The 15,551-nt window shown below is 38.9% G+C and overlaps 1 protein-coding gene across 2 annotated transcripts in view; it reads left to right on the top strand.

Annotated features, from left to right (window-relative positions):
- Positions 1 to 1,317: 1,317 nt before the first annotated feature.
- Positions 1,318 to 15,551, top strand: part of LOC139164568 (nuclear receptor ROR-beta-like) — a 76,724-nt gene continuing 62,490 nt past the window's right edge. The window contains exon 1 of one of the 2 annotated variants that reach the window (XM_070746884.1): positions 1,318 to 1,453. Coding sequence is in view for 1 of the 2 variants with exons in the window: in XM_070746874.1 (XP_070602975.1) it covers positions 5,066 to 5,072 (7 nt within the window). In the remaining variant the exon portion in view is untranslated. Of the gene's footprint in view, positions 1,454 to 4,658; positions 5,073 to 15,551 lie in introns of those variants that run through there. The other variant, XM_070746874.1, reaches the window with a different exon arrangement.

Below are 15,551 nucleotides of genomic sequence, written 5' to 3'. Positions count from 1 at the left end.
AGGTTCTTAAGTAGAAATGTTTGTAAGAAGAAGCAATTTTTCCCATAGGAATCAACATAAAAGCAAATAATGCGTCCTCATTTTCCATAGAAACATAGAAGATTGACGGCAGAAAAAGACCTCATGGTCATAGTTCCCTCTAAGCTGAGCAGTGAACAATCGCTCACTTAAAAATCATCATCAACTCAGAGTTTTCCAAACCTGCCCAGAAGCCGAGAGGGAAAGAGTGAGAAGGAAGGAGAGAGAGAGGAAGAGAGGAAGAGAGAGAAACAGATAGAAAAAAGAGAGGAAGGAAAAGAGAAAGAAAAAGAATGGGAGTAAGGAAGAGAGAAAGAAAATCAAAATCTAGTTTGAAACTAGCTCAACTATTTAAGTGGCATTTTGATATTGATAGAGTTGCCCTATTATGAGCTCACTGTTATAGACACACAGTAAAGTATTTTATTTTGAAATTCTCTGAGGCAAAACAGGGTGGGTTTTTTGTTTGTTTGTTTGTGTATTTATTTATTTATTTATTATTTCTGTGCCGCCCAGTCCCAAAGGGACTGCCGCTCAGACACTATACTTTTCCGCCCACCCCCCAAAAAAATTAGAGGGAACACTGCTCATGGTCCATCTAGTCTGCCCTTATACCATTTCCTGTATTTTATCTCAGGGTGGATATTGGGAAAACTACAGGGAGGGTTGAGGCCCTGTTTCCTATCAGGAAATTCCTAGAGAGGCCCCATGAAGGCTTCTCCCTGCTTTTTCTGGCCCTGTTTCCTCCCAGGAGATTCCTAGAGAGGCCCCATTAAGGCTTCTCCCTGCCTTTTCTGGCCCTGTTTCCTCCCAGGATTTTCCTAGAGAGATCCCACTGAGGCTTCTCCCTGCCTTTTCTGGTTACAGTTTCGGAGGCTCGGGTTTGTAAGTAGAAAATGGTTCTTGAGAAGAGGCAAAAAAATCTTGAACACCAGTTCTTATCTAGAAATGTTTGTACCGTAAGTAGAGGTGTTCTTAAGTAGAGGTACCACTGTATTCAGACATTTCTAAGTGAGTAGCAAGAAATAATACTAGCCATCATCTATTGGGGTAAGGAAGATCTTTTATCCATTTCTTTCCTTTAGCCAAAATTAGTGGCTGTGCTGGTTTTAAGAATATCCTGGAGGATCATTTGAAAACCTTCCAACTAACCTGGATAACAACATGTCATCCAGTACAGGTGTGTCAAGTCTATGTTATGACTTTCCAAATGGCTGTGGGGGTTTTTCCCCCCCAGTAGGTGGCGCTATGGAGGTTTAAAATAACCAGCTCGCTTAGGGTTAAATCACTGCCACTGGTCCCACAATCCTAGTTTTGGGGCTTGCAAGGTACTAGTCCACTTTTGAAACATTTCAAAGAAAATCTACATTCCAGCTCTGAACAAAAAGAAGAGGATTTTAAAAGGTGCAAGAAGGATGAGCAATATTGTTGAAATGTAGGATTTCTTTCTTTTTTCACCAAGAATACAATGAGAAATAATGCAATTAAAAAAATACAAATACTGGTAGGTGGTGATAAAGTGATGTGAGATTAAATGTGAGACCGCCTTCTGCAGCATGAATCCCAGCGACTGATTACGTCCCACAGAGTGGGCCTTCTCCGGGTCCCGTCAACTAAACAATGTCGTTTGGCGGGCCCCAGGGGAAGAGCCTTCTCTGTGGCGGCCCCGACTCTCTGGAACCAGCTCCCCCCAGAGATTAGAACTGCCCCCACCCTCCTTGCCTTTCGTAAACTCTCTAAAACCCACTTTTGTTGTCAGGCAGGAGGGAACTGAGATATCTCCCCCCGGCCTATACAATTTATGTATGGTATGTTTGTACGTATGTCTGCTTAATAATGGGGTTTTTAAAATATTTTAAAATTTTAAATTATTAGATTTGTTATGAACTGTTTTATTGTGTTGTGAGCCGCCCCGAGTCTACGGAGAAGGGCGGCATACAAATCTAATTAATAATAATAATAATAATAATAATAATAATAATAATAATAGCTTGAATGAAAGCAATCCAATGCTATCTCCCCCAAATGATAACATCAGAAAAAGTGTAGTATATAGGTAGTCTTTGACTTCAGACCACAATTGAGCCCAGAATTTCTGTTGCTAAGTCAAACATTTGTTAACTGCATTTTGCCTCATTTTACATAGAAACATAGAAGATTAACAGCAGAAAAAGACCTCATGGTCCATCTAGTCTGCCCTTATACTATTTCCTGTATTTTATCTTAGTATGGATATATCTTTGTCCCAGGCATGTTTAAATTCAGTTACTGTGCATTTACCAACCACATCGGCTGGAGGTTTGTTCCAAGCATCTACTGCTCTTTCAGTCAAATAATATTTTCTCACATTGCTTCTGATCTTTCCCCCAACTAACTTCAGATTGTGCCCCCTTGTTCTTGTGTTCACTTTCCTATTAAAAACACTTCCCTCCTGAACCTTATTTAACCCCTTAACATATTTAAATGTTTCGATCATGTCCCCCTCTTTCCCTTCTGTCCTCCAGACTATACAGATTGAGTTCATTAAGTCTTTCCTGACTTTAAGGCCTTTCTTGCCACAGTTGTTAAGTGAATCACTGCAGGTATTAAATTAGTAACACGAAAAGCCATGAATCTGGGTTCCCCACTGACTTTGCCTGCAGGAGGTTGCAAAAAGGGAATCACATAACCCAAGAATAACCATCATAAATATAAACCCCTTCAAACCATCCAAATGACTATTATGTGACTTGGGGATGCTGCAATGGTTGTAAGAGTGAAAAATGGTCACAAGGCCCTTTTTTAGTGTTGTTATAACTTCGGACCGTCACTAAATGAACTGTTGTAAGTTGAGGACTATCCATATTTACTCTGAAATGCAAGCCAAATGAATCTGGTGTAAAGTGATATCTTATAATTTTTCCCAATATTCCTGTAGTGATGATGGCTTGTTGTGACAGTATACAACTATGCCTCTCCAGCTGCAGCTTACCTAAACTTGGCAATGCAATGCAATTGCCCTTCATGAAGCAGGGCCTTTTCTGCTTTAGCCTTTCTGATTCTTTTTTAAAAAATTAATATTTTAATAAATTAATAAATTTTAATAATTTATTTTAATTTTTTGACCAAATTTACACAAGCATCCATACGTATACCATTTTATCAAAACATCCAGTTATATCATTCAAGATATCATAAACATATACTGTACCCTTAATTTGTTGCTTTTATACTTTTATCTCCCGTCTGCTTTCTTTCTATATTTCACTGCCTTTCTGATTCTTAACTGCTATTTCAGGACAGATTAAATGGGCACTGAGATTGCAATCATTTCAAAACTAAATGAGAACCTCATTTCAGGCATTTGGGAAGAAAAGCTGCCCATAGCTATGTTCTTAGTTCCGTTCATTCTTTAGTCAGAAATTTACTTCTTCATCACCATCAAAATAGGGAAATCATGAAATGAGGCAGTCACTAAACAAGGACTGTTTGTAAAATGAGATGCGTCAGACAGCAATCTAGTGAATGCTATTTAATAAACATAAATAAATGCTGTACAGCAGTGATTTTCAACCTTTTTTGAGCCGCGGCACATTTTTTACATTTACGAAACCCTGGGGCACATTGAGCGGGGGGGGGGGAGTGGCTAAAAAAAGTTTGGACAAAAAAATTCTCTCTCTCTCTCTTCCTCCCCTTCACTCTATTTCTTTCTCCCTCCCTCTTTCTCTCCCTTCCTTCCTCTTTCTTTCTCTCTCTCTCCATCCCTCTTTCTTTCTCTTCCTTCCTCTCTTTTTTGCTCTTTTTCTCTCTCCCTCCCTACCTCCCTCTATGTCTTTCTCTCTCTCTCCTTCCCTCCCTCTTTCTCTCTCTCTCTTGCTTTCTTTCTCTCTCTCTCTTTCTCTCTCTCTTTCTTTCTCTTGTTTTCTCTCTCTCTTTTGCTTTCTTTCTCTCTCTTGTTCTCTTTCTCTCTCGCTCCCTCTTTCTCTCTCTTTCTCACTCTCTCTTTCTTTCTCTCTCTCTTGCTTTCTTTCTCTCTGAGCTTCGCGGCACACCTGACCATGTCTCGCGGCACACTAGTGTGCCACGGCACACTGGTTGAAAAACACTGCTGTACAGGAATCTGTTCAATGAACCTAAAGAAAGGCAATAAATACATCCCCCCCCCCTGGATAAGAAAACCCCTGGAGAATAAAACAGAGAAAAGTATAAATGAAGAAAGAAAGAGAGAGAGAGAAAAAGGAAAGAAGGAAGGAAAGAAGAAAGGAGGGAAGGAAGGAAGGGAGTATGTGTGAGCGATAGGAAAGAAAGAAAGAAAGAAAGAAAGGAGGGTGGGAGGGAGGGAGGGAGAGAGTGTAAGAGCGAGGGAGGGAGGAAGGAAGGGAGTGAGTGAGTGTAAGAGCGAGAGAGGAAGGAAGGGAGTGTAAGAGAGAGGAAGGAAGGAAGGAGGCAAGGAAGGAAGGAAAGAAGGAAGAGAGTATGTGTGAGCGATAGGAAAGAAGGAAGAAAGAAAAGAAAAGAAAAGCACTTCTGGAGTCTTCCATCGAAGGAAAACAACATCTGAACAACACAAACCGAAGGATGCAAAGCGAAGGGGGCGGGCCCCGGACCCAAGAGGGGCGGAGCTTGAGGTGAAACTGACAGGAGGTGGGCGGGGCCCCAGCCAGGGATTTGTCATGTGAGTTTCCCATGCTTCTTGTACATACCAACCTCTGGAAGAAAGTAGGTTAGCACTTCTCCAAGCGGGCTTGGCGGGCAGAGAAGGAGGGAAGGAAGGAGAAAGGAAGGCAAGAAGGGAGGGAGGTGCGGAGACGTCAGAAGGAGGAAGACGCTCCAACCGCTTCTCCTTAAGCGCTGGGCGAGCTGCACAAAAACACCAAACAGGAGAGAAGAAACCAGCCGAGCGAGCGAGTGGAGCGACCGAGGGAAACCAAACCACCCGCCCGATCCCACGCTGGAAACTTTACACCCCGCCGTATCTTATTTATTTTCCCCCTCCTCTCCTTCTGCCAGGAGTTTCGTTTCTGACCGTCTGTCTTTTTCTTCCATGCTAGAAGGGAGATAAGAGAAGATGCGAGGTAAGGATCTCTAGGGATCTCTTGGGAATCCCAGGTGGAAAGGCGATCGGTCGGCGCGCAGCCGGGGTGCGATCCAGCCTCTACTCCGAAAAAGGGGACTTTTGCAGGGCGGGAGATCCGAAGTGCCTCCCCTTGGGTCCCACTCCGCTTTGGGGGCTTTCCTTAAAAAAGGAGGAGAGAGAAAGAGAGAGAGGATCTCGGGGTTTAAGGAGCTTTAGTAGTAGCGCTCGCTTGCGATCTCTCTCTCTCCCTTCCTTGCATTAATAATAAATATTAATAAATATTTTTCTCCCGACATCCAGCTACTACTTCACTCGTGGGTATTCCCTTCCTAAAATAAAGCTTGCCGCACTTTAGATTTTTCCAAAAGAAAGAAAAAAAATGCAACCCGTAAACAGTTTGGCCAGCAACTTAACTAGGAAAACAAACGCATCTTTGGAGGCGGGTTGAATAATAACAAACAGGATATAGTGGGATATAGAATAGGAAGGATGGGGGGAAATGTTCTCTTCCAGATGTGCGTTTTGAAGTCTCCTTTGGTTAAGCAACTTGTTTTTTTTTTTTAAACCCACCACTGCATCTTTGTTGGGATTATTATTATTATTAATTATTGTTATGAGTTGTGGCGGAAGGAAAAAAATGTGTTGGGGTGCAAAACTCATTAAAAGATGGGTTTTTTCCCCTTGTTGTTTTATATAATAACATAATCTGCAGAAACTCCTATCTAGCAGTTTTATGTTGCAGAAATAGATACTAAGCAGATCAATTATTTCCACATGCAAAGCAGCCTGTGTTTGTATGTGTAAATCCATCACTCCACCCTCTTCACTAATCCCTTTTTATTTTATGGTTTTTTTCCTTTAAAAAAAAACTTTAAATTACTTTGGTGTTTTTTTTAATACGACCTTGTGATTTTTCCTGCCAAGAAGTATTTTAGGCTTTATCCTGAAACGAACCCTAAAAATAATGAAGGCATAGATCCTTTTGCTGAGAAATAGATCAATTTGTTTGTGGTGGAATTTACTCTTGAATAAAGTTAAGGTAGTCTTTCCCGGTATCTTTTCCCTATCCTGGGAAGTTATTTAAGGTATAATTTGATGGGTTCTAAAGGATTTTTGTTAGCCGTCAGCGTGAGTAAACTGAAAAGCAGAATGTAATTTGATCCATATTATTTTCATTTGAATGCGTAAGCACGAAAGACAACATATCCAGATGTAAAACAGGTATAGATTTCAATGAGGGTGTTTTTTTCCAACTCTAGTTCTTAGGTGTTGTAGTTAAGGCATTCTGTACTTGTTCAGAGGTACTGCTGTTACATTCTATGAGCTCTGAATAATATTTTTCCATAGGCAAAGGAATAATTTTATTTGACTTTATTTTCCCCCCATCATATCTTATGTTATTATTAAGTCCTCCTATAAAATGTCAAATAGGTTTGTACAATAACTTTATACTAATGGTGCTTGAGGTCATTTTTTTCTTTTCAATGATTTATAATTTTTAACTTGGGGACTTGGAAATATTTTATTTTGTCCGCATATGCATGACGTATAGCAAACCACATATAATTTTACCACTTCCAATGTGATTTTTTTTTTTGCCTCTCCTTTTCCTACAATTTAATGTATACGCAGAGATTATATAGGAGATTGAGAATGAAAATATGTCTAAAATTAAGCGTTGGAAAGCAAAGATGGGGTGAAGAAAAGAATAGCAGAAGATTTTTTTTAAATCTTTCAATAAAGAGCAACGCTCCTATTGTGTTTGGCAGAATAGGTGCGTCCAGTATTCTGCGAAAAGTTTGATTTTGTGTGCATGCAGATTTCCATGTACGTATTTCGAGGTGTCTTTCTTCTGATTAGAATAAACACAGTGAGGAGCTTTGAATATGTCCAATTATTAGAAAAAGTAAGGGAGGAGGTGAAGTTGTCTAGGCCATGCTTTTTGGAAATCGTAGGGAGGCAATTGATCAACATAGTCAGGAAGAAGGAACCATTTTTGCATAAACAGCACCGTAGAAAGTAAGCAAAACCATGACACCCACTTTTCAGAACTGTCACTCTCCAGCCACTCCGTTCTCCTCGGACTTTTTGACTGTGGCGGCATAGAGGTGTATCATTAATAAAATAAATAAACAAATAAGGAACACTTTGAACCATCCCTTCCCAGCACTGAGACAAGCGCAGCCCAGTTTTGGCCTGTCCTATCCCATCCTTTACTTAGCTGATGAATAATTGCGGGAGGCAAATCATCCATTCTTTCATCGCGCACCAATGTTTTTGTTGTTTTTCCTCATTTTCAGGTTATGCTGTCTGCTGACCCATTTTGAGCAGAGTCATGACCCATTTTGAGTAGAGTCATGACCTATGGGGTGGAAAACACATATTTGAGTGTAACATTTCTCAATCTTGGCAGGTTTCCGATGGGTGGACTCTTCATTCCCAGAATTCCCTGGCCAGCTGACTGAGGAATTCTGGGAATTAAGAGTCCACCCTTCAATAACTTACACCAAGATTAAGAAATTCTTCTAAAGGAGATCCAGGCTTTATTTATTTATATTTATTTATTTATTTATTAGATTTGTATGCCGCCCCTCTCCGTAGACTCGGGGCGGCTCACAACACAATAAAACAGTTCATGACAAATCTAATAATTTACAATTTAAAATATTTTTTAAAAACCCATTATTAAAAAGAGGCTTGGAGTGGCTTAGCTTAAATCATGCTGAACTCTCATATCTTTGCTAAGAAAAGCTGCATAAGATTGAACTGGGTGACTGAGGCCAAAGGTAACCTTGAACCCATTTCTCTGCTTAGGAGGGAACGAGCAAAATTGGACCAATGTATAATTTAATTAATGATTGAAGAACATTTCTTTGTAATCCCAAATTCGCATGTTGCAGCATCAAAGACCAGAGAAGTCCTTTCTAATTTTGCTTTTTGACATTCAGCATCACTGAGTGGCATTATTGTGTTGCTCTCGGAAAAATAAAAGGACCAGTTTTATTTGTTTATTAAATATGTAGGCATCCCGATGCCACAGCTTGCTAGTTCTTTATTCTAATTTTTTGTTTTTCGGTTGTATATAAAAAAAACGGGCTAGGAAGAAGGAAATTATATAAACCGATGGCTTGCCTCATCACATGCCAAAATAAATTATGTCATATTCCTTCCCCACCTCCAAGCATAATTTCCTTTTAGATCTTTTTCCGATCCTTCTTCCAGATCTAAATCTTGTATCTTCTGCAGCCTTTTGCATGTCTTTTGCAGTGCAGATGATTATTTTATTATTATTATTATTATTATTATTATTATTATTATTATTATTTATTAGATTTGTATGCCGTCCCTCTCCGTAGACTCGGGGTGGCTCACAACAGTGATAAAAACAATACATGGTAACAAATCTAATAATTAAAATCTAAAATAACTGTTTTACATTAAAAAGTCTAAAAAGAAAAAAACCCCAATAGATAAAATACATACACACGATCATATCATGCACAAAATTACATAGGCAAGGGGGTGATGTCTCAGTTCCCCCAAGCCTGACGACAGAGGTGGGTTTTAAGGAGTTTACGAAAGGCAGAATGATGCAGAATGGGGCCAGTTTTTTTCAAATGTCCATCCCCAGATGAGCATGTGAGGAGATGGTTCTTTTGCGCATCCCTGAACATCACTGCAGAGGCAGATAGATGCACTGCTTTTCCGGTGTGCGTGCTTCATGGGTGTTTGTCTGAAGTCCTATACGTTCCGCCATTTTTCCTCTCTGGCGGCCATTTTAATCTGCAGCCCGGCTATTGCCTTGCTGCTTTGCAAGCATCGCTATAGAGAAGTGAAAAGGCATCGGGTGGGGAAGGATTGGAGTGTGAGGGGGCTTAAAGATGAAATGGTGTAGGGATCTGACAATGGACGATGGAATTCTGAGGAAAACGTGTTCTTTCTAAGCATAGAAGTTTACATTAGGTGCAAAGCAGCACCTGGAGCAACTCATACGATGCAAGAAAACATTGCATATCCAATGTTTGGGAGATGAGTTTGGAAAGAAAACAAACATTTATCTCCATGTAAATCTCTTGCTTCAGTGTAATAATTGCAGATGGTAATGCTACAATCAGTTTTTTTTAAAAAACAAGAATATATCTTAGTGCCATGTTGTAGCAAAAATCCACATCTCTAAAGGCAGCTCTCGTTGTGCCTTTTTTATCCTTCCAATCATAGCTAGCAAAATATTTTTATGGTGCTTTTTCATTTTGAGCAGAAAAGGACAATGCGTTGAAGGGCAAAGGTTCATTCTTTAAGATGCAGGTTTTAAAAATCATTTTATTTATTTTATTTTTATTTTTTGTCCTTGTATTAGACAGTTGTGTTTGAACAAGATTATTTTGCCCTTGGGGGACAGGGTGGCTACAAAGCTAAGCGAGATGGTATAGAATTCTGTTCAATGTTGGAGTGCCCCTCAACATTGGTTGAAATCTCCACAGAAAAAAAAATGTAGGGTTGGTTTTATTTTATTTATTTGTTTGTTTGTTTGTTTGTTTGTTTGCTTGCTTGCTTGCTTGCTTGCTTGCTTGCTTGCTTGCTTGCTTGCTTGCTTGCTTGCTTGCTTGCTTGCTTGCTTGCTTGCTTGCTTGCTTGCTTGCTTGCTTATTTATTTGTCAAACAATTATAGGGTGATAACTTGTACATATAAAACATTAGATAAGTAATGATAAAAAGTAGACAATAGGACAGGGACGGTAGGCACAATGGTGCGCTTATGCACGCCCCTTACAGACCTGCCAACAATAAGGTTTTTGCTAACTTGCAGGAGGACGCTAGCAGTCAGTCTTCTAAGAAAGCTAGAATAACAACTTGAAAAGCTTTAAAACATGTCAGTCTGTTCCGAAATCCAGAAGAAAGGAAATGGAGCATGTCTGGGGATAAAGGCAGACAATTGTGCTTCTTTTGCTCATCCCAAGAGATGTGGGAATATCACCGCGTTGGCCTTGGTGCAAAATTGTGAATTATGTGCAAACTGTTGGGTTTCAAGTTGTTAAAACAACAGAATAGGGAGGTTTGTTTCTGTCTGGTCACTTACTGTGACATTCACACCTGAATTTGATCCTGGGAATTGGGAAGAAGGAAGACTAAATGTGGAGAGTGTTTTCCACCAAAGACATCCATGGAGGAATGGAGGGGGGGGAAATCAAAATATGGCCATAAGCTGTGGACTTATAACCACAACTGAGTCCAAAATTTCTCTTGTTAGGCGAGACCATTGTTAATGAATTTGGTCCCATTTTACGACTTTTCTTGACACAGTTGTTAATAATAATAATAATAATAATAATAATAATAATAATAATAATAATAATTATTATTATTATTATTATTATTATTATTATTATTAATTAGATTTGTATGCCGCCCCCCTCCGAAGACTCTGGGCGGCTCACAACAATAATAAAAAACAATATTATAGTGAAACAAATCTAATATTAAAAAAAGAAGCATATTAAGGGAATCACTGCAGTTGTTAAATTAGTAACATGGTTGTTAAGTGAATCTGGCTACCTCACTGACTTTGCTCATCGGAAGGTTGCAAAAGGGGGTCACACGACTCCGAGACATTGCAACCGTCATAAATATAAATAATTTATATAAATATAAAGGGGACACAATCTGAAGTTAGTTGGGGGAAAGATCAAAAGCAACATGATAAAATATTATTTTACTGAAAGAGTAGTAGATCCTTGGAAAAAACTTCCAGCAGACGTGGTAGATAAATCCACAGTAACTGAATTTAAACATGCCTCGGATAAACGTATATCCATCCTAGAGAAAATAGTATAAGGGCAGACTAGATGGACCATGAGGTCTTTTTCTGCCGTCAGACTTCTATGTTTCTATGTTTCTATTAAATAATTTAATAATATAAAAAAATATACCATTAATAAATATGAGTCAGTTACCAAATGTCTGAATTTTGATCACATGACCATGAAAACACTGCAATGGTTGTAAGTGTGAAAACTGGTGATGTCACTTTTTTCAGTGCCGTTGTAACTTTGAATGGTCACTAAACAAACTGTTGTAAATCGAGGACTAACCGTTTGGTTTTTTAAAAATGTGTGTCCCAGTCACCATTTTGATTATTTTGCCCATCTCTGGATCCCTGTTTAGTATATATAAAACACTATTATCCAATTTGGTGATAGAGGTGAATATTTGGAGTCTTCGGAGAGGGGCGGAATACAAATCTAATAATAAATAACAATAATAATAATAATAAATAATAATAATAATTCAAATTTAAATTCAGTCTTTCAAGTTTACAATAAAGGCTAAGTAGAAAAACCAAATGTTGGTTAACCTGTAAATGTCGAATAACAGGTGAGATTTTTCCCCCCTCTCCTGTGGTATGAAATAGAGGTACCGTACCTTATTAATAAAGGTACGTTGCTAGGGTGAACGGAGTGATTTAAAATGGACAAGGAGGAGAAGGGTAATCCTAGAATATGGAGACAACCTTCCAGTTTCCATACAAGAGGGTTAAGATTTTGCTGCTCGATGGAGCAATGGTGATTGCTGCAAATATTTTCTGTTGGGAAGCAAAAGCTAAGGCTTGAAGAAGGCTTTTTTCATCCTTTTAATAAGTTGTAGCCCCCTATACATCTAGCTCCACCTACACATGTGCAGCATCATTTTCAGTTCCCCCCTCCCCAATAATAGGAAGCCAGAAGGAAGAATCACCCTAACCCAGGGGTAGGCAAAGTTGGCTCTTCTATGACTTGTGGACTTCAACTCCCAGAATTCCTGAGCCAATCATGCTAGCTCAGGAACTCTGGGAGTTGAAGTCCATATGTATAGAAGAGCCAACTTTGCCTACCTCTGCCCTAATGTAACCATAATTTAGAGCTGTATTTCTCAGTCACACAGCAACTACTAAAACACATGGACTTCAACTCCCAGAATTCCCTAGCCAACAAGCTGGCTGGGGAATTCTGGAAGTAGGAATCCATCCATTTTAATTGTTGTTGTTGAGATTGAGAAACACTGCTCTGGAGGGAACAGGGCAATTCAGTAAATATCGCTTTTGGTTTTTAAACACAATAAAACAAAAGGAAATATTCAGTGACAGCATCTAAGGGAACAGTATCTCTGAAATCACATAAAAGGCTTTGTGTGACTCCTTTGTGTCACAATTCTTGGGTAGAACATTTCAAGCGAGGTATTACCACATTTTTCAGGAATATTTATTTACTTATTTCCCCCTTATATTTTGTTGGTTTATATCCTGCCTTATTTATTTATAGCCCCCACTGACTAACCATTTATCCATTGACATCATACCTAGTTTAACTTGATACTTGAAGTTTAATATTACAGTAAAAGAGAGTAGAGGTAATCCTTAATCATTTGAAATTGTTCAACAGGCACTCCACCCCCAAAGATACAGTACTTATGGTCCAATTTCAAAGTTACAACAATCACACTCATAGACTCACATATTGGAGCTTGGCAACCAACTCATCTTTTTGGTTGTTAACGGTGTCCCATTGCCATGTAACTTCAATTTCTATCATTTTTTGCTGGTTTTCAGCATTTAATTCCAGCTTCTGGAAAATAACATCTGCCTTATTTCCTTGAAAATAAGACCAGATCTTATATTAATTTTTGCCCCAAAATACACATCCGGGCTTATTTTCTGGTTGGGTATTATTTTGGGGGGAAATATTGTATTAGACATTATGGTTTGCTTATTAGATATAAATATTGTATTAGATATAATAATTGCAGTGTTTCCCAACCATGACAACTTGAACTTCAACCATGACAACTTGGACTTCAACTCCCAGAATTTCCCAGCCAGCGAATGCCAGATATCTTCAAGTTGCCAAGGTTGGGAATCACTGGCTTATTGTATCAAAGGGTTAAATAAGGTTCAGGAGGGAAGTGTTTTTAACAGTAAAGTGAACACAAGAACAAGGGGGCACAATCTGAGGTTAGTTGGGGGAAAGATCAGAAGCAACATGAGAAAATATTATTTGACTGAAAAAGTAGTAGATGCTTGGAACAAACTTCCAGCAGACGTGGTTGGTAAATCCACAGTAACTGAATTTAAACATGCCTGAGATAAACATATATACATCCTAAAATAAAATCCAGGAAATAGTATAAGGGCAGACTAGGTGGACCTGTCCATGAGGTCTTTTTCTGCTGTCAATCTTCTATGTTTCTATGTCGTAACATTGGATCTGGTCACATGGGGATCCACTTAATAACTGCAATGGCTTATGACCATAATTCCTTGGTCAATAATGGTTGTAAGTTGTATGATAAAGGGAAGATGCACATCAGCCCATGAAAAGAATTATGGGAGTCCCAGTGCTGAAATGTGGGTATAATGGTTTGCTTATAAAGTTTTGTAAAAACAGTAGGAAAATTCATGGAAACTTTTAATACTTGGTAAGAACTCTCTAAATATGCACCATTAAGGAACAATAGCAATAGCATTACAGTATAGCATTTAGACTTATATACCGCTTCATAGTGCTTTACAGCCCTCTCTAAGCGGTTTACAAAAAGTAAGCATATTGCCGCCAACAATCTGGGTCTTCATTTTATGAATTCTCCATCCAGAATGACCAAGATCTTTTAAATCTTGTATAAATTTTAAAGTTATCTGGATTATTTATGATTTGTTCTATCTTGTTGTGAACCGCCTCGAGTCTTCGGAGAGGGGCGGCATACAAATCTAAATAATGAATAATAAATAAATAAATAAATTTCTAAGTAAGTTGGGAATCGTAGTCTAACAACTACAATTCAGCAACTGAAGATGTGTCGACTTCAACTTCCAGAATTCCCCAGCCAGCCACGCTTCAATTCCCAGAATTCTGCTGGCTGGAAAATTCTGGGAATTGAAGTCCACCAATCTTCCAAGTTGCTAAGTTTGAGAAATACTGCTGTAAAGACTCAAATACTTTCCTTTACTGCCGATAGATCCCAGAAAACACAGTAAGATTTCCTTTTAGGTAAATGTGCTAAGAATTACAGTTCATGTTTGCTGGCTGGGGAATTCTGGGAGTTGAAGTCCAAATATCTTCAAGTTGCCAAGGTTGGGAAACACTGTTTTAAGGGATTATGCTGTAAGCTTTCAATTACATATGTCTTTATTTGAAAGAAATCACACTGAAGACAGTGAGTGGTTTTTTTTTAAAGGTATTGCAGAAGGTATTATACTGTATGCCAGCATTTCTCAACCTCGACAACTTGACGAGGTGTAAACTTCCAATTCCCAAAATTCCCCAGCTAGCCATGCTGGCTGGGGAATTCTGACAATTACAGCCCACACCTCTTCAAGTCCTCAGGTTGAGAAACACTGAAATAGATTGACGCTGCCCATATATTGTTAAGCTGTTTAGCTGTCCTGCTAGCTTCCTCCTTAGCTGGCCTAGCTGCAGCCTAGAGGTACTCCTTACCTAATCAAGTTGTTGCAACTCTTGTGTGGATAATCTATTCGTATTATTTTGAGGATTTGGAAGAACAGGATATGGAACATGTTTCAATTTCTAGGTGCCATTTATTGATTTATTTTTATTGCAAACAATGGCGTTAATGATATCCCAATATCACCTTGCTTTTTACAGTATCAGAACCTGTTTTGCTCCGGAGAGAACAAAACCTATCCCTGCTTCACTTTTGCCTCGCTCAAGAAGTTTGTCTTGCAACCCCTGAAGGATTCCTATTATTATTTTATTATTATTATTTATTACATTTGTATGCCACCTCTCTCCGGAGACTTGGAGCGGCTCACAACAGCAAAACACAGTACAAATCTAATTATTAAAAAACAGTTAAAACCCTTAATATAAAACAGTCATACATCCCAGACAAACCATACATAAAACGGAACAGCCCGGGGGAATCTATTATTATTATTATTATTATTATTATTATTATTATTATTATTAATTATTATTATTATTATTTATTAGATTTGTATGCCGCCCCTCTCCGTAGACTCGGGGCGGCTCACAACAGTGATAAAAACAATACATGGTAACAAATTTAAGAATTAAAATTTAAAATAACAGTTTTACATTAAAAAGCCTAAAAAGAAAAAAAAACCCAATAGATAAAATACATACACACAGTCATATCATGTACAAAATTACATAGGCAAGGGGGGGATGTCTCAGTTCCCCCAAGACTGATGACAGAGGTGGGTTTTAAGGAGTTTGCGAAAGGCAAGGAGGGTGGGGGCAATCCTGATCTCCGGGGGGAGTTGATTCCAGAGGGTCGGGGCCGCCACAGAGAAGGCTCTTCCCCTGGGTCCCGCCAGACGACATTGTAAGACCTAATCGGTCGCTGGGAGAAGGCGGTCCCGGAGGTATTCTGGTCCGATGCCATGAACTAAAATCACATTTTCGGAGAATGTTGAACGTCACAAGTCTAATGTGGAGCATTTCACATTCACTGAACTTACGTTTTC

The sequence above is a fragment of the Erythrolamprus reginae genome, chromosome 1 (assembly GCF_031021105.1).
Source record: "Erythrolamprus reginae isolate rEryReg1 chromosome 1, rEryReg1.hap1, whole genome shotgun sequence".
In the NCBI taxonomy this organism is placed as follows: domain Eukaryota; kingdom Metazoa; phylum Chordata; class Lepidosauria; order Squamata; family Dipsadidae; genus Erythrolamprus; species Erythrolamprus reginae.
Note: the sequence above shows the minus strand (reverse complement) of the source record. Positions and strands in the feature narration are given on the sequence as shown.